This window comes from Macaca nemestrina, chromosome 19 (assembly GCF_043159975.1).
Source record: "Macaca nemestrina isolate mMacNem1 chromosome 19, mMacNem.hap1, whole genome shotgun sequence".
NCBI lineage: Eukaryota > Metazoa > Chordata > Mammalia > Primates > Cercopithecidae > Macaca > Macaca nemestrina.
In genome coordinates, this window is record NC_092143.1 from 45,328,657 (window position 1) to 45,355,066 (window position 26,410).

At 38.6% G+C, this 26,410-nt stretch overlaps 1 protein-coding gene across 6 annotated transcripts in view; it reads left to right on the forward strand.

The window, feature by feature from the left end:
- LOC105499623 (lipoxygenase homology PLAT domains 1) overlaps positions 1-26,410 on the forward strand; it is a 183,781-nt gene that overhangs the window by 53,345 nt on the left and 104,026 nt on the right. For 3 of the 6 annotated variants that reach the window (XM_071085420.1, XM_071085421.1, XM_071085422.1), the window contains exons 1-6: positions 1,015-1,299; positions 10,063-10,198; positions 10,770-10,930; positions 11,949-12,035; positions 12,465-12,600; positions 25,251-25,405. In XM_071085420.1, coding sequence (XP_070941521.1) covers positions 1,123-1,299; positions 10,063-10,198; positions 10,770-10,930; positions 11,949-12,035; positions 12,465-12,600; positions 25,251-25,405 — 852 coding nt within the window. In that variant the 5' untranslated portion in view covers positions 1,015-1,122. Of the gene's footprint in view, positions 1-1,014; positions 1,300-10,062; positions 10,199-10,769; positions 10,931-11,948; positions 12,036-12,464; positions 12,601-25,250; positions 25,406-26,410 lie in introns of those variants that run through there. The other 3 variants (XM_011772351.3, XM_011772341.3, XM_011772360.2) reach the window with 2 other exon arrangements.

Below are 26,410 nucleotides of genomic sequence, written 5' to 3' on the forward strand. Positions count from 1 at the left end.
AGAATTAAAGAATGTAGGCCAGGTGTGGTGGCTCACGCCTGTAATCCCACCACTTTGGGAGGCCGAGGTAGGTGGATCACTTGAGACCAGGAGTTCGAGACCAGCCTGGCCAACATGGCGAAACGCTGTCTCTACTAAAAATACAAAAATTAACCAAGTTGGTGGCACACGTCTGTAATCCCACTCAGGAGGCTGAGACACGAGAATCGCTTGAGCCTGGGAAGTAGAGGTTGCAGGGAACTGAGATCGCACCACTAGACTCCAGCCTGGGTGACAGAGTGAGACTCTGTCTCAAAAAAAAAAAAAAAAAAAGAAAAGAAAAGAAAATCTAGGCCAGTTCTTAGCAGAATTGCCTGTCCAAATGTTTGCCTTTGGTATTTTCTTTTACTTCACCCTGTCTCAGAGTTTAATCTCCCTTTGCTAGTTCTTCCTCAGAATTCTATGTCCTCATATTGCCTCCTGATAGACCATAACCTCAAATGGCCCAACCAACAATGTTTTCTCTCTCCCTCAGTCCTCCCTCACCCTACCACATCAGGCAGCAAAGGAGGACATTAATGTCCTCTATTAAAAGTTATGTTTTTAAGTTATCAGCAAAAGAGCAAGTGAAATGAATCAGATAGCCCTGAATATAAATTTCCATTAATGGAGTTGACTATTATAATTAGATTAGACATAACAGAATTCATCTGGCAGCTATTAATAATGTAGGCATGGTAATTATCATTAATAATAAGTACTATTCTTAGCCAACCCGAGTTCCTCCTTCTCTTTGTTAGTTTCCTGTAATCAGCACTGACAGCTTCCTGTAATAATATGTGCAGTTTATTCTCAAACTCAGATGCATTGGACACACAAACTCTGGAAAAGATGAAATGAAGTCGAGAGGGACATTAGGTGGCATCTGGAGGAATAGGACATGATGGGGAAAGAGGATGTGTGGAGGAGGAGGGCTTTGGGGGTGTCGTAACCAGGAAGGGGAGGAAGGGGTGGGATATTATGATGCAGCTCACATTGAACACTCTCTTTCCTGTTGTTTCCACACCAGCTATTACGTATATTGTCACCGTCTTCACTGGGGATGTCCGGGGGGCTGGTACCAAATCCAAAATCTACTTGGTCATGTATGGGGCCAGAGGGAATAAGAACAGTGGGAAAATCTTCCTGGAGGGCGGCGTGTTTGACCGAGGCCGCACGGACATCTTCCACATCGAGCTGGCTGTCCTCCTTAGCCCCCTGAGTCGGGTCTCCATCGGGCATGGCAATGTGGGCGTCAACAGAGGCTGGTACTGTGAGAAGGTAAGGGATGCCCCTGAAGACAGCCTTCCCTGATTCAACCCCTCTCCTCTTTAACTTGCAAGTAAAAACTTTAACCTGAATCCTACTTCCTCTGAACTAGTTACAGAGTGCATGGGCAATCTTTTTCACTGGGCATTTTGGGTGGTTATGTGTCCATCTATCTTGCCTCAAGGGTGGTCAGGAACAGGGGCTGTTCTGTACATGCATCCAAGGGCCAAGCAGGACAGGTTATCCAGAGGTGTTCAGTTGGTGGTTATGATTATCCTGATTCCTGGTGTAGTGTTTCACTCAGCTTATAAATCTTTCAATCAATAAGTATTTTAAAGTATATGTTTTTATTGTGGGATACTTATACTTTAAAGAATTATATATTAATAACTGTCTTTCATAGGGAATGTTAAAAAGCAAACCTCAATTTTGTCTATCACACAGCTTAAGAGAGAGAACATTCGAGATGCTTTTGAAACTCCTCTGTGTCCTTCCACAGTCATATAGTCCTCTTTCCCTCAAAGGGCACATACTATTTTGAATTTTGTCTATGTATAAACTTGTATTGTTTGTAACCGGCAATTTTTATCCCTCCCTCCCTCCCTCCCTCCCTTCCTTCCTTCTTTCCTTCCTTCTTTTTGTTTTATTTTTGGACAGAGTTTCACTTCTGTCACCCAGGCTGGAGGGCAATGGCACGATCTCAGCTCACTGCAACCTCCACCTCCTAGGTTCAAGTGATTCTCCTGCCTCAGCCTCCCAAGTAGCTGGGATTACAGGCATGCACCACCATGCCTGGCTAATTTTGTATTTTTGGTAGAGATGGGGTTTCACCATGTTGGCCAGGCTGGTCTTGAACTCCTGACCTCAGGTGATCTGCCTGCCTCGGCCTCCCAAAGTGCTGGGATTACAGGAGTGAGCCACCGCACCTGGCCATAACTGTCAATTTTCTCTTAGCATTATGTTTTAGAGATTTGTCCAAATGGTAACAGAAGCTGTAGTTCATCCATTTCCCTGCTGCAAAGTATTTATTTGTCCATTCTTCTGTTGATTGGTATTTTGGAGTGATTTCTTGATTTTTACTACTATGAGCAATCTTGCCATGAAGTTCTTGTACATGTATCTTTGTAGAAGTGTGCAAGAGCTTCTCAGAATGAAAGTGCTAGGTCACAGGGCAAGCGAATCTTCAGCTTTATAGGATAACTGTTACTTCCAAAGTATTCCAGATTGTTTTCCAAAATAGTTGCACCATTTTACTCTCCTGTTAGCCATGTGTAAGAGATATTTTGTTTTATACATTCTTGTAAATGAATTTTTAATTTTCACCATTTTGGAGGTTGTAAAATGATCCTGTTGTGGTTTTAATTCTTATTTTTATGATTACTACCAAGGTTGAATGTGTGTTTTTTTCTTTATTGGCCATTCATGTTTCTTTTTATGTAAAATGTCTGTTCATGTCTTTTACTGATTTTCCTATTGACCAATCTATCTTTGGATTTATTTTTAGGAATTTTAAAATTTAATCTGGATATTAATCCTTTGTTGATAATATATGTTCAAATATTTTCTCATAGTTTGTGATGTTCATTGAGTAAGATTTAAAAGTATTTAGTTTATCAATCTTTTCGTTTATGACTAATGTATTTGGTATTATTGAAAGAAATCTACTTATTTCAGAGGTATGAAGACATTCTCCTATATCCTTTTCTAAAAACTGTTGTTTTAATTTTTCCATTTATGTTTTTAAAATACTAGGAATTGAATTTTGTGAGGGAGAAATTCAATATTATTTTTTTCCATGTAGATATGCAAATGTTCCAGCAACATTTATTGAAGAGCTTTTAAAACTTGACCAAGGTTAAGAATCACCTGGAATTCTTATTAAAAATAGATTCCTAGGCTCTAATTCAGAGCAAATGAGTCAGAATTTACAGGTAATCTGGATATTTAGCAAGTGGTTAGATAATTTTTATCATTGAGAAAGTTTTGGAAGCACTGATTTACTAAATAGTAATTCTTTTCCCACTGTTCTGAAAAGACATTTCTATCACACATAAAATTCACAAAATGCATGGCTTTGCCCCTGAGTTTTCTAGTCTGTTCCATTTATTTAGTTTATTTCTGCACTAATATAACACTCACTATCTTCATTTTTACCTCTGTACTGTCTTAGTATCTGCTGGGGAAATTTGTTCACCTTGTTATTCTTCCTCCAGAATGTTTTGACTATTCATAACCACTTACCCTTCCAAAGAAATCTTTATTTATTTATTTTGCCAAATCCCATGAAGAACAGTGTTGAACAGAATTCATTTGGACCTATAGATTCATTTGAAAGAACTGACATCTTTACTGTATTGACTTTCCCTATCTACGGATATGGTATACTTCTTAAAATTTATGTCTTCTTTAATAGTTTTCAATATAGTTTTATGTTTTTGATAAAGGAATTGCATGTCTGTTAGGTATGTTTAAGAGACCTTATAACTTTTGTTACTATTATAAATGGTATCTCTTTAAAAATTATATTTTCTAACAATTTGTTGCTGATATAGAAATGGAAGTATTTTCTGGACATTTAGTTTACATAAGGCCATTTTGCTAAACTCTATTGTTAATTCTGATAATGTCTCAATAATTATTTGTTTTTTTTCTGTAGGAAGTCAAATTATAAATTATAAGTTTTTTTAATTTTCAAAGCTTGTAGGTCTTTTTTCTTTTTTGTTTATTTGACCACATGGCCTAAGACCTACAGTACAATACTGAGTAGTAGGATTAATAGTGGATATCTTTATTTTGTTTCTGATTTTAAAGGAGCTACTTCTAATATTTTGTTTGGTTGATTTTTTTTTTTGCAAGTTTATGGTAGACATTCTTAGATTAGATCTGTAAAATTCCCTTCTATTTCTATATTGTAAGGAGTTTTCATGATGAATTGTTGTTAAATTTTATCTAATGCTTTTCTGCACTTAGTGAGATCGTTGTATGGTCTTTCTTTTTTATTCATTAAGTTGGTGCACTAATATGAGTGCATTTACAAATGGCAAACTAACTGCTTTTTTATAAGTCAAACTTGGTAATAATAGATTGTTTTACATGTTTTTAGAGTTGTTAACATTTAACATGGAATTTTTCTGGCCAGGCGTGGTGACTCAAGCCTGTAATCCCAGCACTTTGGGAGGCCAAGGCGGGCGCATCGTGAGGTCAGGAGATTGAGACAGGCTTGGCTAACATGGTGAAACCCCGTCTCTACTAAAAAAAAAATACAAAATATTAGCCGGGCGTGGTAGAGGGCGCCTGTCCCAGCTACTTGGGAGGCTGAGGCAGGAGGATGGCATGAACCCAGGAGGCCAAGCTTCCAGTGAGCCAAGATTGCGCCACTGCACTCCAGCCTGGGTGACAGATTGAGACTCCATCTCAAAAAAAAAAAAAAAAAAAAAGAATTTTTATATCTATGTTCATGAGTAGCATTGGCCCCTTATTCCTTTCTTATATAATTGTTGATTGGTTGTGATTCTAGAATGAAATGAGAAGTATGTCCTTTCCTAAAAGAGGGTGTATAAAATTGCAGTGATGTTTCCCAAATGTTTGGTTGCAGTCTCCTGCAAAATTGTATAGGTAGGGGTGTGTGTGTTTGGGTGTATGTGTGTGTGTGTGTAAAGTTATGGATTTTAAAGAGCAGGGTTTTGTTTTGTTTTTCTTTGCTGTTTATAGGAATATTCAGGCTCTTTATTTCTTATTCAATCTGTTTTAATGAGCTTTTTTTGGGAATTTGTATATTTGTAAGTTATCAAATGTATTGACATAAATTTATACACATCCAGTGTTCTCTTATTTTTTAACAACGGATGCATCTTTTATCCTCTGATATAATTATGAACACTCTTTATGTATTATTTATTCATGACTTGTTGTTTTTTAAAAAATATGACTCTTACAAAAAGTTTATTTAGCTCTTTCAAATAACCAAGTTTTGCTTTGTGTACGCTGTTTTAATTCTATTCTCTGCTTTACTGACTTGTATTCTTAACTTTATCTCTGTTTAATTTCTCTGAGTTTCTTTTGTTGTTCTTTTTCTAAATTCTTAAATTGGATTCTTAGCTCATTAAGTTTTAGCCTCCTTTTTTTCTCGTACAAACATTTGATACTATGATTTTCTCTCAAAGTAGTGCTTTAGCTGCATTTCGTATATTTTATAAAATATTTTTATTCAGTTTAATTGTATTGTTTCATTTTAAAAAGCAGCTTTGTTAAAGTATAATTAACATGAAATAAAATACACACTCTTCTAAAGCATACAGTTCTGTGAGTTTTGATAAATGTACACACCTGTGTAACCATGACTAGAACCAATATATAGAATGTTTCCATCACCCCAAAATGTTTCCTTGTGCTCCTTCACAGCCAATATCCACCACTCTAATCACTAATCTGATTTTAGTCACTAAAGATTAGGTTAGTCTTTTCTAACATTTAATATAAATGAAATCATTTAGCATGTACTTTATGTGTGTTTGTGTCTGACATTTCACTCAGAGTAATGTTTTTGGGATTCATAATGTTGTTTCATGTATTAGTAACTTAGTTTTTATTGCTAAGTAGTATTCCATTCTTCGGATATGTAGCAATTTGTTTATCCATTTAATCGTTGATGAACATTTGGGTCATTTCAATTTTGGGGGTTACTATGAATAAAGCTGCTATGAATATTCATGTACAAGTCTTTGAATGGACATGTGTTTCAATTTTGTTGGATAAATACCTAATAATAGAATTTCTGGATCCATGGTAAAGATATGCTTAACTTTTAAAAAATTCCTCCAAACTGTTTTCAAAGTGGCTACATTGTTTTGTATGCCTGCCAACAATATATGAGAATTCCAGTTCTTCCATATCCTTACCATCACTTGGCATTGTCAATCTTTCTATTTTTAGATATGCTCATGGGTGTCTAATTGTGGTTTTAATTTACATTGCCTCCGATGACTAATTATGTTGAACTGTTAAAAATGTGCTTATTGATCATTTGTATATATTCTTATTCTAGTTGCCTTTGCTTATTTTACGTTTTTAAATCTTATTAAATTGTAAGAATTCTTTACATATTCTCGATACAACAACTTTTTTGTTAAATACATCGATATATCTGTATTTCCATATCTGTGTGTGTATGTATGAATAATCTCCCACTGTGTAGCTTGCCTTTTCATTTTCTTAACAATGTTTATTGAAAAGCAGAAGCTTTTAATATTGTTGAAAGGCAATTTATCAATTTTTAAAAAATAGTTTGTGCTTGTTTGGGTTCTTATTTATTATTACACTAAAAATTCTTTGTGACTCATTAGTTATTTTGTGACTCATTATTTTGAAGTATGACTTTTAGTTTCCAAATGCATGTTGTCTTATATTTAATTTATTTTTAATTTAATATCATTTTATTCAGAAAACACAGCCTATATAATGCCATTTTAAAAAATGCATTGCAATTTACAATGCATGTTCAATTTGTGTATTGCTCCAAGAGCTGAATTTAAACATTTAATTTTATTTATTAAATTCAGTTTGTTACTTTTGTTATTTGAGTCTTGTTTCCTTACTATCATTTTTTCTGTTTGGTCTGTTAATTACTAATAAATATGTGTTAAAATATCTACTTGTGTGTGTGTGTGTGTGTGTGTGTGTAATCTCTACCACTATTGAAATATTTACCACTAAGGTGGTAGATATTTCTTATTGTAGAACTAACAATTTTTGCTTTATGTAGTTTGAGGCTATGTTACTAAGCATAGAATTATTGTAACTTCCTAATGAATTCAATCTTTATCATTATCCAATCTGATACTATTTATCTCTGAACTGGCAAATTTAGTCTGTTTATGTTTATTGTAATTACTGATATATCTGTTCTGCTTTTACTGTTTCTTTTTTCTTCTTTTAAAATTATTTTGGGTTGACTGTTTTTCCCTATTTCTTTTTTCCCTTTATAGTTATTTTACTGTACATACTTAGTATGGGAAACCCTAAATATAATTGATACCTCTACTCTTTTTTGGCAAATGCAAGAACCTTAGAAATCGCGAATAGTAATAATTCTGCATGCTATTTTTTGCCTAGTATTTTAGCTCCATTTTAAATTCTTTTAAAATATACACATTAGATATCATTGTTTTATAGAGTTGTTTGTTCAGGTTTACCTACAAGTTTCCCAGTTTGTTTGCTTGTCACTTCATCTTGCATCTAAGACCTTATTTCTGGTGTCAATTTTCTTCTTCCTGAAGAACACCCTTTAGAAGTTTATTTGGTAAAGGTCTATTGTTGGTAAACTCTGATTTTATTCATTTGAAAAATGTTTTTATATCACTCTCATTCTTGAAAAATAATTTTAGGATACTGAATTCTATATTGAGTTTTCCTCCGCAATATCTTCTGGCTTCTGTTAGTCTAATTGCCACTATCTGTTTTTTCTATCCAGATGCTCTTAAGATCTTGGTTTTGGTATTCCCTGCTTCTCCTCAATATGTCTATGTGTGCATTTATTACTATTTATCCTGACTGTGACCAAGCTTATGGTAACTATTTCTTAGGTAAAACTATTATTATTTTCTGTCTAGAGCAAAGACAAAAAAAGGTAGGCTTCTCTTTGCAGATTTTTCCCTATCTACCTTTTGTCTAAAGGAGCAGTCCTTCAAATATTTCTGCTTATTCAGTGTTTCCAGTTTGGAATCTCCATTTTGTAAAGCCCATGGCCTAGTTTCCCACATCCTCAAGTGGCTATTAATTTCCTGGTCTCTGAGTGCCTGGGATTGTCTTTTGCTGCAGTGCAGCACCAACTTTAGCATTCACATTTGCCCACTCTCTGGGTTTCTGCTTACTCTGAATTTTGCTGGTTCTTATGGTTTCTCTGTAACCCCCTGGCAGCTCAGCAATGTATATAAAGTGATACTTCCTGTGGTTTATGTAACATATGACTATTTTGTGGTGATAAAAGGCTTTTCAGACTACCTAGTTTCTGGACTACCTAGTCCAGAAGCAAACATTTTTAATGTATGAATTACACTAATTTATTTTTAAAGAGAATGACAAAGTAGTTTTTAAATAACAGAATATAATACCCTCAGGATAGTTATATTTAACAAAACAATAAAAGAAAGAAAATCCTGAGATAAAAACCAGAAGCTATGGTAACAATACTATATTTAGTTGCTTACCTAACCTTTAACCTTCCAGAACCAGAACTTTTATCATCGATTTTTAAGCACTTACTATATGTTTAGAACTATGTTCAGGGGACCCACAGGGGTGAGAAAACACACAACCTCAAACTTTTAGGATTTTGCTACTTCTTAAAAAGACAAAACTAACCAATACACAGTTAACAATGAGAGAACAACTCAAGAGTAACGAGAAAACATCTGCATCTGCAGGATTTGTTGAGAGGAAAGACAGACTTCTAAATAAATTGCTGGTGATTATACCCTCCTATGCCCTCAATTTGTCACGGATGCCCTCCAACTTTGCCTATGTATAGGTCCACTTCTAAATACGTGGCCACATGAAATCTTCAGCATAAAAAATGGAGTGCAACAATAGATCCCAGTGGACGTCAGCCATAAATAGAAATTCTGAGGTTCTTCCTGATGAGTAGAAAAGATCCCAAACTGACAATTAGTGTCAGGAATACTTACATTCCTGATTCTGCCACTAACTAAAGGTGCTAACTTGGGGACTTTATTCTCCTTTCTAGACCTCAGGTTTCCCATCTATTGAATGCAGGTGGGGTGAACTACATTAATTGCCAATATATTTGTGTCAGATAACTAAATGTTTGAGGGGGCTGCTGCCCATGGTCCTGAGCCATCATTTATCTCTAGGGAGGAGCATTTCTCTGGGAGTTTGAAGGGGTACATAATCCCCTCCCACCATCTCTTAGCATCCTTCCCCTGGTGCTGTTTAAAAGTTAACGTTTATCACAATGGTTAATAATGAGTATGAGGTGAGTATTACCTGGGAATATCTAAGGGCAATAATTCAAGTTAAGGAAGTTACAGTCAATTTTTGTCACTATGAACAGTAGACAACAAATACCCAGTAAGACAATAGTTGGTCAAAACCTTGACCAATAGGAGGGTCAGATTAGTTTGTAAGTTAAAAAGATTTGTTTTCAAGTTAAGAAGGTAAAGCTTAGAAACCAGTAATGTGAGAGTCAAAATTTCTTTACTGATAGAGGATTCTGTAGTGTGCCAGGAGCAATCCTTTCAACATTTATAATGTGAGTGTTCGAAATCCATGGGTTCAGAACTTGGTAGAGATAGAGAAGGTATAAGAGAGAAGGCTGAGTGAGGATCAAGCCTAAAAGAGAGAAGTTGGTTTTTATACTACATTCCAGATATTAATTAGCTGACACGGGACTTACCTTTTTCCTACAAGATCATTATAGGGAATTAACCTAGTAGTCTAGTTCATTTGGTTCAGATTAACTGAGGTTTTATGATGTGCTTAAAGAAATATGGTATTCAAAGAGTGTGTTGTGTATAGAGGAAAAGTTTGAGATTTGAATAGCAAATTGGAAGACGGGTGATACCTACTTTGGAAGACTCTTTGGAGGTTGCATTTCTTGATTTAAGATTTAATGAGATAGACTACAGAAAAGGTGCCATTCATTGAGAGTCCTAATACAGATGTCTCTAAATGTGGCACTGGGAGGCTGCTGAACATGGTGAAGAGGTCCCTACTGGGGACTCAACGCAGGAGACATTCACTGTGCTCCACTCTCCCCAGGTGGTAATTCTGTGCCCCTTCACTGGCATCCAGCAGACCTTCCCTTGCAGCAACTGGCTGGATGAGAAGAGAGCGGACGGGCTGATTGAGAGGCAGCTCTACGAAATGGTGTCTCTCAGGAAGAAGCGGCTGAAAAGTAAGTGAAAGAGACCCAGAACCTGGAGGCCTCTCAGCCAGGGCCAGCAAAGGCCAGAATGTCAAAAGCTGTGGGCAAAAGCTGTGAGGGCAGTCCATTCCTGCTTCTTAAGTCTCCTCTAGAAAGGAAGGAAAAAGCTCCCCCAACCCTGCCAAGCAGCTCCACTCTCCAAAGTACAGGCCATATAGAGTCACACCCCTGGCACCAAGGCTGACTCCAGTGTCACCAAATGGAATAAGCTGCTGTGATGAGCTAGGTGTTAACCTGAATCGTTCACTACAGTGCACTCTGAAAGTGCTGGACATAGGGTGAGTGGAGTCAACTTGTCCCCCGATTTAAAACACACGAATACACTTTAGCCACTAAAAAGAACATTATGGCACCTTATTTTTAATAGTAATGAATCCTTAGCTTTCTAAACTTGGCTATAATGGGTTTTTGAGAATGGGACACATCTGTGTATACCCTGCCCTTCAGTCCTGATCATTTTGGATTTTTCCTTCTTCCCTGTGGTAATATGAAAATCTCTTCACTTCCTGAAGTTTATGGTGCAACTTGATCTGTCTTGCAGAATTCCCTTGGTCCCTGTGGGTCTGGACGACTGACCTAAAGAAAGCTGGTACCAACTCTCCCATCTTCATCCAGATTTATGGGCAGAAAGGACGGACAGATGAGATTCTCCTGAATCCCAACAACAAGTGGTTCAAACCTGGCATAATTGAGAAGTTTAGGGTAGGAGAGGAGTGTGATGGGGTGGGAGGGAGAAAGGAGGAAAGGATGTAGGGCATTTGTCCTGGGGATTCTGGTTCTCTAAGCCAGGTTTTGGACCAAGTTTGAAGGCAAAAAGGTACAATGGAGATTTTAGGTCCCTGCAAGGGAGACAAATTTGATGATTTATAAGCAATGTATCGAATGGGGTACAATATCGATCTGGCCCATTCATCTGAATCCAACAGTCCAGAACCAAGGCTGGGCAAAGAAGCAAGTATGGAATGGTTTAAGCCATTCAGGAGTTGGAGAATCACTGCAGAACAGAGACCCTGAGCATGCTTAGTGTCAGACTGCCCAATATGGACTGATTGAGAGAGTAAGGATCAAATTTAATCAAAAGTGTGAATTTTAGAACTTTTTTAAAAAATTCAGCTTTAAAACTTTCTATTATGCATAAAACTAGAGCAAGGATTTTTTTTACCCTAATAGAATTGCTATTTCAACCTTTAGGTAGGAATAATTTGTAATTTGAGGCTCTCCTCTCAGCACCCCATTTGTACCCCTGTTACACCACTCAGTTCATTGCTCTTTATGTATTTATCTTTTCTGCTAGACTGTGAGCCCCCAGAGAAAGGGCACAACTTCTTATTGATCTTTTTGTCTGTTTCACTGCCCAGTAGAGTCCTGGGGCTGTGGGCCTGTGCTAATTTGCAGGGCTGCCCTATAGATTTTGTTACTGGAAGTTTATTGCTTGGAGGATCTTCTTTAGTCTGAATCCCACTGTGGGGCAGTTATTTTTGTTCAGTTTCACTGGCCCAGACTGAACCCTTGCTGTATGTGGCTGTCCTGCCCTCACGTGCTCCTGGTTACAAGGGTCATAAGAAGATAAAGTATGTGAGGGTGGCTTGATTAAAGCAAACCCATCCTCACTGCTGAAGAAAGAGCCCAAAGCAGGTTCCCTCCTGAGAGTGGGTCAGCTATAAGAATAAACATGTTTTTTCAGTTATGCCCACTCAAATGTTTTTATTTCTCACCATAGATTGAGCTCCCGGATGTTGGCAGGTTTTATAAGATTCGAGTATGGCATGATAAAAGGAGTTCTGGTTCTGGATGGCATTTAGAAAGGGTGAGATGCACCATCTTGGGGTTTGGGGGGTTGTTGGGAAAGGAACAAGGATGGTCCCTTTCAATGACCCTGTCACATAAATTTGCCTCTGTATTAATTGTGAATGGGGACTGAAAAGTGTTACGGCGAGACCTGAATTTGGATACAGGCCCCAGGGACTTCCTGATGGGGAGGGACTTCCAAAGTAGATTAAGAAAACACTCAGGTGTTTGCGGGGGCTTGCATTCTGCCCTAGTCATCTGGTTGCTAGGCAAGTGTGGGTATCCAGGAAACCACGAACAAATACTAATCCAGCCCTCTGCCTGCCATAAGGATTTTCTCCAGGAAATAGTCTTGGCTTCTCTGCAATGAGATAGCAGAATGGGGACTCCAGGGCATCGGTGAACATCCCTGGTGCACCCACTTGCTCACCCCAGAACTTCATTCCAGATGACCCTGATGAACACTCTGAACAAGGACAAGTATAACTTTAATTGCAACCGCTGGCTGGATGCCAATGAGGATGACAATGAGATAGTGAGGGAAATGACTGCAGAAGGCCCAACAGTGCGCAGGATCATGGGCAGTAAGTACTGATGGGCTCTCCATCCTGGGAGGCAATGGAACTCCTGCTTGGTGTCCCAGTGGGCCTGACCAATGAGCTGAGAGTCTTGTCTGCTATGCATCTTCAGGCCCCTTAGAGTGCCAGAGTGGATTTGGAAGGTCCTTGACTCAAGACTGGCTTGGAAAAGTCATCTCCAAGTCATGATACCAGAGCTCTACCGTGATTGGTGTGGTGGGGAGGGAGGGAAGATGTATGGGTCTTCTTATTGGCTCTGAGGGGATGAGAAGCATCTGTCCTGAAAAATACTTCTCCACAGCCTCCTTGAAAGGAGATATCCTCTTGCTCCCCTCAAATGGTGCATGAAATGTTCCCCAAAAGAAAAGCTAGATCTGGGTTCCTGTAGCCACAGTTGGCTGATAGCTAATAAGTATTCTGTCTCTAATTAAGGATAGTAGGAGAAGGACTAAGCTTTAAATGTGGAATCCAGGAGCCACATTCAAATAGCCAAAGGGAAGAAGTCATTTTGCCTCTAGGTTATAGAAGCACAGTACTGCCAAATACAGAGCACATGCCTTGTCTTTTTCACGTGGCAGACATTACTAAGTGATCAAAACATTCTCTCCCATGAGTCTGAAATGAGCTTTGTAGCCCTCAATAAAGAATTCCAAACAGACATTAACAATTGATCAGAATTGGCACTTAAGATACTTAACCCATTTGCTATCCTTGTGGCAGTCCTTAAATTTTAAGCAGGAAAATAGTATTGCAAAATTACAAAAATGTAAAAATATGTAGAAAACAATGTCACCCATAGTTCCAGTAGACCTTCTAAATATCTCCATAATGTCATTTCACAGGTGATTGTGTGATATTTATAAACACTGCATTTGCACACCCAGTAGAAACTCTGTATATATTTGTTGAAATAGTTTGATCAGAGTTAAATACTCATAAACATAGAAACGTCAAACAGCAAGTATCTAAAAAGAGATCATTCCGTCTGTTAGTTTAATTAGGCAATGCTTGTAATTAGCATCATGTTTCTTTTATTTTATGGTTCTCCTTCATTCTTAATTAAATATATGACTGTAGAATATTTGTGTGCAAAGGCCCTTAAAATATCCTGATGCAGATAAGGAGCTGAGGACGTTCTTGCCATGGTTACACAGTTAGTTACAGACAGAGTTAAATCTAGAATAAGGTCTCTTGCTTCCTGCTTCAGTGGCTATACCAAAACATCACCCTGCCTTTTTGCATTCAGTAATAACTGCTTTGGGAACAAGGCAATCATCTCTCTAAATATCATGATAACATATAACCCATTCCCAAAATTGGAACTTAATATAATATTAAAGATAACGGCAAAAATTGCAATTGCTTTTGCACTAACCTAATGTGTAGTCCACCAAGGCAGAAATACACCTGTTCTTAGACCTGATCTGTTTGCTTTGCATGCTAGAATTGAGCCTGTAGGTATAAAGAACTGGGGAGAGGTCTTGGGCCCTAACTGCTTTTGAAACCCTTCTAACTAACTCTCGTGATTTTAGATTCTCAGTCTCTATTGCTACATTATCTGGCACTGTCACTCTTGAGCCTTTTGGTAGCATTCCTTTTTGAATTTTGTGACTGACAGCTCTGATCAATCCTCTCTGGTATGGTAAGTCAGTGATTCTCAAACCTCAGCATGCATCATCCCCAGGAGGGCTTGTTAAAATACAGATTGCTGGGTTCCACTTGCAGAGTTTCTAATTCAGTTAGTCTGGAGTGGGACCCAAGGATCTGCTTGTCTAACACATTTACAGGTAATATCCACGCTGCTGTTGGGGAGCCACACTGAGAACCACTGTGTCAATGCATTTACCACTTTTCTAACTGCTCTCCAGCTTCCAAAATTGTGTTGTGTTCTCTACACTTGTCCCCTTCCCCTAGTTGGTGAAACCTTTTTTGTTTAGTTAAATTTTTAAAACAACCTGTAGATTGCCATTTTGATAAGGTTTTCTAAAGAGAAATCTATTTTAATTTGTAATGTCTGGAATGTTCTTTACTTCCACCCCCTCTTTGCCTTGAGTAAAGCATGACTTTCCCCTAAGAACCTTATTTTCCCTCCTCATGAACTGTGGGCCACATGGAAGGGGGTGTTCTCCTGACTCCCTCTGCATGTTCAGATCCTTGCGTGCACCACACTTCTTCCCAGTATTACCTTCTACCCCAGCCCAGTGCCATTTCTGTTGGTCTCTGGCCCTTCCCCTCTTTCACAAAAGATGGTGTCATGCATCCCTTGGTTAGTGTCTAGACACCATGCCCTGCCATAATCCTGGGACAGTGCATTAGTTTGCTAGGGTTGCTGAAACAAAGTCCCACAGACAGGGTGGCTTAAATAACAGACATTTATTGTCTCACAGTCTGGAAGCTAGAAGTCCAAGATGAAGGTGTTGGCAGGTTTGCTTTCTTCTGAGGCCTCTCTCCTTGACTTGCAGACAGTCATCTTCTTATGTCCTCTTTCCTCTGTGTGTATACATGTCTGGGTCCTAACCCCCTCTTCTCATAAGGACACCAGTCATAATGGATTAGGCCCCACCCATATGACCTCTTTTTACTTTAATTACTCCTTTAAAGGCCCTATCTCCAAATACATTCTGAGTTATTGGGGAGTTAGGACTTCAATAAATAAAATTGGGGTTATGGGCACAATTCAGCTTATAACCAACAACATCTCCTAAAGTACAGTCAAGCGTCCATCTGTATCAAAACTACCTGAAGTGTTTATCAAAATACAGATTCCTAGGCCCACCACCAGCTATGCTGATTAGAGACTTTGAGGGCTATTCCTGGTAATATGCATTTTGTCAAGCATGCCAAGTAATTTGTATGCATACTAAACCTTAGGAGGCTTTGTCTACTTCTTTCAGTGTCTGTGTAGAACACCCACTCACCTGCATCCTGGTGCTCACCTGTGATGGGTACTACAGGACTGAACGAAGGGGGATGAACGATAAATGAAAACAAAAAACAAAAGAATCTGTTTTAAAGAAGGGGCCTGGAGACTCCTTGCTTCTGTCAAGTAAGGGCCTTGAGCTTCCACAGCCCTTCGTATTTATTGGGTAAAAAGAGCAGGGAGGAGGAGGTAACAATTGGTCTGCCGCTTGATTGATCGCAGGTTCACATTATTGCTAACAGGCTTCAGATGTGCCTAATCACAAGTCACGCTCCTGGGGTGTGACTGCCCTCAGCATTCCTTCTGGGTGGCAGACACAGTTTGTCAGTTTACCAACAACCTGCATTCATAACAGTTTGCTGTTTGCTCATATAGCCTCCAGTGGTATACTGAGTGGATCATGACCGTCATTCTTTCAGCCTCCAACACTCATCCACTTTGTTGGCCTGTGCCCACCCCACTTAGCCAGCCCTTCCCTGCCACCTAATTTGGAATCATCCCATGAAACTGCCCCTTCTTTGAACCCATGCCCCACCCTCTGACTCAAGCTCCTGCACTCCCAGCACTTTTGTGACCTTGGTACACTTCACCTCACCCTCGACCTGTCACTTCTTCCCCCACCCCCCACATTTTTCCTGGTCTGTCAGGGGCTGACATAGATGGGTGGAGGATGGATCAGAGGGACAAACCTACAATCAGACCTCCAGTGGGGAAGAAAAGAGGTTCTGAAATCAGATAGAGAGAGGAGACCAGAGAGTAGAAGATAAATTCAAGAAATATTTTGAAGGTGGAACTGGCAGGTCTTGAAATGTGAATGCTGTGGAAACACAGTGGTGAGATAAGCTTCCTGTCCAGAAAGTTGGGACAAACTTTGCAGATGAAGTGACATTTGAGCTAGGTCTTCTATGTGGAGGGATTTGACAGACAAGGAGAGACCATGTCAGGAGGTGGAGGAGATGGCAAGGAAGAGCATCTCTACAGTTTACATGTATAAAATGTGCTTGTAAACATTTTTAACAGTGTACAGTTGTGGGGCTATCCTAGCTGGTATTTTTTTGTTGTCTTCCATGATGCTATTAAAAAAACCATTTCAAGGAGAAAAATAATTCTGGTGATAGTATGGATATGGATAGTATGGATTGAAGGGCGGTCTGTTTGGCTATAAGGCAGTTTGATGTCTTCTGGTGGTCCCTGGCTGTATTTCAGAGCCCAAACAAACTTGAATTTCTTTCTCTCAACTGCTCTTTATGGCCCACAAACATTTATCTTATGCTTGGAACACCCCTGTGTCCTCACTGACCTCTACAAGTTCTCATATCTCCTTTTCTGGTTGGAATGCTTTGTAACAGTAAATAGAGCTGGTGACAATGCTTCATTTTCCCAGCTGATACCAGTGTGAAATGTGTAATGTGTGAAGATGTCCTGGAAGTCCCTTAAGAGGAGAGTGTTGGACTCATGTAAAATGAGTAAATACCAATTTAAAATCAATTCTCTGAGTTTGAAGTTGTGTATCTCTGGTTTACTTACAAATTAAGGGCCAGTCAAATAAGCAATTAATGCCATGTCTGAGAGCCAAGAGGCTTTTGGGAGTGATTGTTCTGATTAGCACAGACTGGGAGATATGGACAATACACATGCCAGCTCACAATTTATCTCCACCTTGGCTGTCCCTCAGGAGCTACATGAGAGTAAAATAAATGAGATCCGTGTTCTCCACTATACTTCCGAGAGAAGTGATTACACACCAGTGATGAGTGGGCAAGAGGCCACTGGACTCGAGTGCAGAAAATCATAGCTTCTCATTAATAAGAGCTGTAATTTTTAAATTAAAGTACCAGAGGCTCTGTACTTACCCATCTCTTTAAAGTCTTTCACTACTAGTGTCTAACAATATAACTCTTTTTAATTGTCCACAGACTTCTTGCCAGGAAGGAGCTTGGGACATCCATGGCTAGGGTGTTTCAGAGGGGTGACTAGAGAAAAATCAAGACCCTTGAGAACTTCCTACCAAAGGGACCTCAGAGCTCAGAACCAAAGGGATAGGAATTCCCAGGCAAAAGGATTTCTAAATTCCCTTATTACTTTGCTTCTGGAAATTGCCTAAAAGTTATAGCTAAAAAGGCGGAACTGGCCTTCATCATAATTAAGAGTGAAGCCAGCCCCAGCGTGGTGTTGAGAGCTTTCCTTCCCTGCTGTGTCATGTTTCCACCTTCAGTCTTCAGCTGTTCATTCCTCTCACTGTTGACACATTGGACCATTGAGAGCTTCACACAAAAGAACCAACTTCATTTATACAAAGGCTGAAGATTGAAAGCATTTAGCATTTGAATTTTAAAAGAGTTGATTAGAGAAGACAATGATGGTTAAATTTCAGGTGCTGTGGCCCTACTAGGAGACAATATTGGTAGGCAGGAGATTTCTCCTCAATCTTAACTCTTGGTTTAAATGTCTACCTATCCCAGCTTTGCTCAAGGCAGGCCTCTATGTACCATCAGTTGTTCTTTGACTGTTCTTCTAACAAGTGTTTTTGCAACAGACACTCTATCTTCGTGTACTCATATGTTTCATGGTCAAATTAATTTTTCAGATGTCTGCATATCTCCAAATGAAATGGTCATATTACTGAAAAAATAATTTGTACACTGAATTCAACTCCCTGGTGATTTGTCTCATTCTAGGTATACTCTGTCTTCATTTTAGATGAACTACAAATGAATCATGTCCATTTTTAAAAACAACAGCTATGGTGGGACACGGTAGCTCATGCCTGTAATCCCAGCACTTTGGGAGTCCGAGATGGGTGGATCACCTGAGGTCAGGAGTTCAAGACCAGTCTGGCCAACATGGTGAAACCCCGTCTCTACTAAAAATACAAAAAAATTAGTCGGGCATGGTCGCAGGTACCTGTAATCCCAGTTACTCGGGAGGCTGAGGCAAGAGAGTTGCTTGAACCCAGGAGGCACAGGTTGCAGTGAGCCGAGATCACGCCATTGCACCCCAGCCTGGGCAACAAGAATGAAACTCCTTCTCAGAAACAAACAACAAAAACAAAAAACAACAGCTATATTGAGATATGATTCATGTGCCATACAATTTACCCATTTAAAGTGTACAAGTCAATGGTTTTTAATATATTAATAAAATCATGCATCCCTCACCACTATCAAATTCCAGAAGATTTTCATCTCCCCCAAAAAGAAACCCTATACCTGTCAGCAGTCATACCCATTTCCCCGCTTTACCCCTCCGCCTCTGACAACCACTAATCTACTTTTTGTCTCCATAGATTGGCCTAATCTGGATATTTCGTATATAGAGAGTCATACAATACATGGCCTTTTAAATTTAGTTTATTTCAATTAACACAGTGTTTTCAAGATTCGTCCATATAGTAGCATGTATCAATACTCTGTTCTTTTTATTGCTGAATCATAGTCCATTGTATGGATGTACCAAATTCAACTGTTAAAGAGCATTTATATTGTTTCTATTTTTCAGTTATTATAAATAATGCTGCCATAAACATCCATGTACAAGTTTTTATGCAGACATATTTTTAATTCTCTTGGGCATACACCTAAGAGTGAATTTGCTGGGTCATTTGGTAGCTCTTTGGTTAACTTTTTGAGAAACTGCCAAACTATTTATCAAAATAGCTGTACCATTTTAAATTCTTATTAGTAATGTATGAGAGTTCCAATTTTTCTACATCCTTGTCAACACTTGTTCTTCTCCTTGATTATTCATTCTCAGGGTTGTTTTGGCTATTCTGGGTCCCTTGCAGTCCCACATGAATTTTAGAATCAGATTGTCAATTTCTACAAATAAGTCAGCTGAGTTCTGTTAGGGGCTGCGTCGAATCTACAGACCAGTTTGGGGAGTATTGCCATCTTAATAATGTTAGGTCTTCCAATTCATGAACATGAGATGTTTTTCCATTTATTTAGATCTTTATTTTCTTTAAAAAATATTTTGTGGTTTTCAGAGTGTATGTTTTTCACTTATTTTCTTAAATTTACTTCTAAATATTTTATTCTTTTTGATGCTATTGCAAATATAACTGTTTTCTTAATTTCACTTTCAGACTATTCATTGCAAAAGGATAGAAATATAATCAATTTTGGTATATTGATCTTGTACTCTACAACTTTGCTGAAGTCATTTATTCTAATAGTTTTTTAGTGAATTCCTTATGATTTTATAAATACATGGCTATGTCACCCATAAATAAGATACTTCTTCCTTTCCAATTTAGATCTTTTTATATATTTGCTTGCCTACTTGCCTTGGCTGAAATCTCCAGCACCACATTGAATAGAAGAGATGACTTGTTTCTGATCTTAAGGGGAAAGTGTCCAGACCAGTCTTTCATGATTGACTATGATGTTAGCTGTAGGTGTTTTATAGATAACATTTATGGGTTGACAAATTTCCCTTTCATTCCTAGTTTGTTGATGGTTTTTTTTAAATCATGAAAGGGTGTTAGATTTTGTCAAATGCTTTTTCTACATTTATTGAGATAATCATGTGATTTTTGCTTTTTATTCAATTAATTTGATAAATTACATTAATTGATTTTCAGCAGTTAAACCAATTTGTATCTCTGGGATAAATCCTACATTGTCATGTTGTATAATTCTTTTGATATGTCACTGAATTCTTTTTGTGAATACTTTGTTGAATATTTTTGTATTCATATTCGTAAGAGATATTGGTCTGTAGTTTTCTTATGATTTTGTCAGTTTTGGTACCAGGGTAATGCTGGCCTCAGAAAATGAGTTGAGAAGTGTTCCCTCCTCTTCTATTTTTGGAAGAGTTGGAGAAGTATTAGTATTATTTCTTCTCTGAGTGTTTGGTATAATTCACTAGTAAAAACATCTGGGCATAGGCTTTTCTTTGTGGCTAGGTGTTTTTAATTATGAATTCATCTTTTCACTTAAAATATTTGGAATTTTATTTTTAATGGGCATATTGTAATTGTATGTATTTATGGGGTACAATTTAATGTTTTGAAACAAATATATGTTGTATCATGATCCAATCAGGGTTTTTTGCCTATCCATCACCTCATGCATTTGTCATTTCTTTATGGTGAGAATGTTCAAAAGCATTTCTTCTAGCTATTTTGTTATATACAAGTCTTTATTGTTAACTATGGTCATTATACTGTATAATAGAACATCAGAACTTATTCCTCTCATTTAATTGTAACTTTGTACCCATTGATCAACTTCTCCCCATCCTCTCCTCCCCATCCTTTCCCCAGTCTCTTGTAACTACTCTGGTAAAAATATTATTCGATTCCCTGCCTCTAAGACGTCAACTTCTCTCTCTCTCTTTTTTTTTTTTAATATTCCACATGGGTGAAATCACGTGGTATTGGTCTTTCTGCATCGGACTTATTTCACTTAACATGATGTCCTCCAGGTTGGTCTATGTTGTTGCAAGTGACAGGATTTTATTCCTCTTTTTCGTGGCTGAATCGTATTGCATTGTGTATGTATACCTATTTTCTTTATCCATTCATCCATTATTGGACACTTAGGTTGATTCTATATCTTGGCTATTGTAAGTAGGGATGATGCAATAAACATGAGAGTACAGATATCTCGTCAACATACTGATTTCATGTCTTTTGGATATATACCCAGTAATGGTATTATTGATCATATGGTTCTTCTATTTTTAACTTTTTTGAGGAACCTCCATACTGTTTTTCATAATGGCCATACTAGTTCACATTCTTACCCATAGTGTGCAAGTGTTCCCTTTTCTCTGCATCCTTGCCAACACTTCTTTTGTGTTTTTGATGATAGCCATTCTAACTAGAGAAAGATGGTATGTTTCATTTTGGTTTTGATTTGCATTTCCCTGATGATTAGTGATGTTGAACTGTTTTTTCATCTATCTGTTAAACCATTTGTGTCTTCTTTTGAGAAATGTCTGTTAAGGTAGTTAGCCAATTTCTTAATCGAGTTATTTGTTTGCTTGTTTGTTTTTGCTGTTGAGTTGTTTTTCTTATATATTTGAATATTAACCTCTTGTCAGATGTATAATTTGCAAATATTTTCTTCTATTATGTATGTTGTATCTTTGTTCTACTAATAGTTTTCTTTGCTGTGCAAAATTTTTTGTTTGGGCAAAAGTTTGATGTAATATTATTTGTCTGTTTTTGCTTTTTCTGCCTATGCTTTTGAAGTCTTATTTAAACAATTCTTGCCCAGCCTAACATTGTGAAGAATTTCCTGTTTTCTTCTAGCAGTTTAATCAATCTTTTCACTTTTTATATGTCTATTTAGATTGTATATTTTTTCTTGAGCCAATTTTATTGGTAACCTTTTTATTTTTAACCTATTTATGTCTTTGAATAGAAAAATGTGTATTTTGTTGATAGAAGATAGTTAGATCCATTATCCATTTTGCCAATCTCTGTGTAATAGAGTCTGATTTCTTTTTCATGTTTGACTACTGGCAGGTTTCAAACTACACCACTCCCCTCTTCCTTTTTGCCTCATATATAGGCCAGCTGATAAGAAAGCCTCATCATCCTTCCTTAACACTGGTGGAAAGTTTAAGCCATACAAGCCCTGACCATTCAAAGGAACCACCACCTCAGTCTCACTCCCTAACTACCATAAAATCCTAATCTCCCTGCTGTCCCAGGCTATTACTGGACCTGCTCAAGAGCCCACCAATCTCTCCAAATAACTCCTCATTATGTAAATAATAGAATCTTGCTCTTGGTGCATGTGTAGTATCATCAGCCTTGATATCTGAGCAAATTTGGGGTGGGTGGATTCACCCTGTTTCTGCAGAGTGGCCACCACACTCTGGCTTTTGATGGAAATGTTTAGACTAATTAGATTTAATGTAATACATTTAAAGCAATTACTGATATGTTCAGATTGACATTTGCCATTTTGCTAACTATATTTTGTATGTGATATCTTTTTTGTTTCTTACTGCTTATATGTCTTACATATTTTTATATTCTCACTGCTTTCTTTACTGCTTTTATATATTTTACATTTTTGTTCCCTCATTGTTTTCTTTTATCATATTTTTGGGGTGATTTTCTTAGTGGTTGCCCAGAAAATTACAATTACCATTTTAATTTAAAATAATCTAGTTCAGATTAATATTAACTTAATTTCAGTAGTATACAAAAACTTTGTTCCAATATAGGTTTGTGCTCTTCCCCTTCCTTCATGCTATTATTGTAATATAAATTGCATCTTTACATATTATAAGCTCACTAGTGGTGCAGCTCTATATTTACTGCTTTATGCAGTTGTCATTTATATGAGATATGAGAAGAAAAGATTGACAAACAAAAAATATTTGCACATTTTCTATGTATTTCCTTATGTCACTGCTTTTTCTGGTACTATTTATTCTATGAGGTGATTTCGAGTTACTGTTTAATGTCTAACATGAAGGTTTCTTTAATATTTCTTGGCAGATCTGCTAGTGATTAATTCTTGTAGTGTTTTATATTCTGGGAATGCCCTAATTTCTTCTTAATCCTTGAAAGGTAGTTTTTGTGGATTTAAAATTCTTGGTTAATGATCTGCACACTGAATATATCATCCCACTGCCTTCTGGCCTCTATAGTTTCTGATGAGAAGTCAGCTGTTATTGTATTGAGCTTCCATTATAGGTGATGAGTTACTTTTGTGCTACTCTTTTCAAGATTCTCTCTTCGTCTTTGGCTCTCAACAGTTTGACTATAATATGTCTAGGTGTAGATCTCTGCATTTATCATAACTTGGAGTTTGTTGAACATGTTGAATATGTATATTAATGCTTTTAAAATCAAATTTGGGAAGTTTTGGCCATTATTTCCTCAAATAGTCTTTCAGTCCTTGTCTATATCTTCACCATAGGATATTTCATTTGATCCCATAGCTTTAAATGGACTCCATATACCTATGATGACCAAAGTCATGTCACCAATCCTGACCCTCCAGACATATTCAGCTGCCATCTTGACCTCTGTTTTTGAACATCTAATAGACAGCTCAAATGTATAATGAACAGAAGAGAACCATTGATTTCCATTTCCAAACCTGTCCTTCTCCCAAGACTCCCCTAATCCTTAGTGGCAACTCTATCCACCTAATTGCCCAAGCCAAAAACCTAGGAGTCACCTACAACTTCTCTCTTTTCCGCAATTACCTATCTGATCCATCACCAAGAACTATTGTGTCCAAAATAGTATATTTTAGACTTAGCATCCAAACTATATTGCTAATCTGTTGACTTTTCTCCACTTCTGTTGCACCTCCAGTCCTAGGCGTCTAGACTACTATAATTCTAGTATCCTCTCTTCTAGACTACTATAATTATTCTGCTAACTGACCTCTTTGATTCTACTCCTTCTTTCTGTATAATCAGTTCTTCTTGGCAGCTAGAGTACTCTTTAAAACATAGACCAGATCAAGTTACTTCCTTGCTTGAAGCACTCCAATGGCTTTCCGCTGTACAGAAATTAAAATTAAAAATAAAAAGGAAGCCACACTTCTTACCTTGACCTGCTACACCCCATGTATCCAGCTCCTGTCCACCTCTGGGCCTCATCTCATATACCTTCCCATTCCTTCTACTCCAGCCATATTGGCCTTCTCCCTGTTCCTGGAACATACACTGGGCATGTCCACACAGGGGCCTTTGCACTTGCCAGAATTCTCTAACTTTATAGGTCACACATTACCTCCTTGCAGTCACCTTTTCTGCATCTCTAAATAATTTATATTCCCTCACTCCACTCCTTACCACTCCAAGACGTCCCTCCACTGTATTATCTTAGTTACAGATATAACAAAAACATTTTCTTGTTCATAATTTGTGATTTTACTTTCCGTTGCTCCTCTCTACTTTTACTCTTAACTCTAATATCGGAATTCCTGTACTGTTAATGGTGCCTGACACCTACTAGGCTTCAGTAAACCGATTTGTTTTGGGGTACCATTAACATTAAACCGATTTGGGGTGAATAAGTGAATGAATGGATGCATTTTACTTTTCAGCTTATTTTAAGTGAGAAGGAGGGCTGGGCGTGAAGGGATGCAGGTCTGCCCCCTCCACAGTACATTTTCAACATGGGAAAAAGCTGCTGTCCTTCCCACAGTGACTGCATTTCATGCCTTTCTCTCTGCTTCATGGCATGTCATTATCAGTGGGAGTTCTGAAAAGAAGAAGACACAATTCTTGTTCATGGAGAAAAGTTATCTTTCTTGAGAACACATAGAAGTTGGAGAACAGCCTAAGGCAAAAGGGTTTACTGGGATGGATGGAATTGAGGGCAAACTGGCCAGCTCCATCAAAGTTCTCCAGGAAAACTTGGAAGCAATTCAAGTTTAGTAGACTGAGCTCTGGAAATTCAGATTTAAGAAGTCTGAAGCTAGGCTCAGGAATCTGAATTCTTCTAAAAGTTTCCCAGAGGATACTGATAATTGACAGGATTGGGAAACTCTTGTCTGTCTCATTTGATCCCATGGCTTTAAATGGAATCCATATACCTATAAGGACCAAGGGCCTAGGCCAAGAGACTTGGGGATGACTCAGCTCTTGATTGGTGTGTGGTAGGATTTAGATAGTTGGGAGGAAGAGGGAAGGTCAGCCCAGATAAGAACTAGAAGGAGAGGAGGAATCAAAGCTTAGAAGTGGGAGCCGCAGGGCTAGGGATAGGAAGCAGGGGGCTGTCAGCAATGGTGTCCCTCTCTCTGCCTGCCAGTGGCCCGGTACCGTGTGACTGTGTGCACAGGTGAACTTGAAGGTGCTGGGACCGATGCCAACGTCTATCTCTGCCTTTTTGGTGACGTGGGGGACACAGGGGAACGGCTGCTCTACAACTGCAGGAATAACACAGACCTGTTTGAAAAGGGCAATGTAAGTTACAGCAATGTGCCCCACTCATCCCTGCCCTCCCAGTTCCCATGTTCCCTTGTCTTCCCTGCCCTGTTAAAGTTGAGCTGATGCTGGTCCTGGGGCCTCAGCCATCAGGAGCCTCACTCTGGGTAAGGGGGCGGGGGACCGGGGAATCCCAGCAGAGCCACTGGGAGGGCACAGCAATGCCTAGTGTATTTGGTTCCTGAGTATCTGGCCCATCCTCATTCACTAACATGCATGGACACCTGTTAGACTCCTGGGACTGTACAGCAGGGAGTTGAAGAGCCACCTTGGAGGGATTATGGTCCTCCCCCACCCTTGAGCTTTGAGAAGAGAGCAGAACAGAAAGACACTGGGAAGCAGCAGCAGCATCTTTCTTACCTCAGGGGTGGGCAGAGAGGGAAGGATGCTGGGCACTGTGGACTAGAGGACCCAGGCTGGAGAAAGGCTGGGCCCCCAGGGGCCAATGTGGGAACTTGGCATTCTCCCCCATGGCATGACCACTTCAGGCATCTTGTTCATGACCTTTAGGAAAGAGAAATCAAGAAAGACCCTAAAGATGGGGTGGGAGAGCTTGCTTCTGTTGCTAGCCTCATTGCAGTTGTGTTGGGTGTTCCCCCTGTTTCCCCAACCATCACATGGGTGTTCTGGGGAGGCTGTGGAAGCAGTGGGGAAAGAGCTAGGCAAGTTTGAGGCAAACCCAGCCTTGGGCTATCTGCTTCATTCTCCTGAGCCTCAGTTTCCTCATGCCTGAAATAGGGAAAGGATGCCTATCTGTGGCTGGCTGTTGTGAGTATTAGGGGCAGTGGATGTACCATCTCTGAGGTCAGACCTGGCCCACAGCACACAGTGGATGCTAAGTACAGAGTTGTTGTTGCAGTAAAGTGAGGCCAAGGGAGCTCACCAGGGTGAAGAGATTTGCAGATGACTGCTCTGTCTCCTTCCTCTGCCACCTCTTCCTTGGTGAGGTCAGGGAAAGCCCTGGAATTCCAGTGAAGGCCTCTC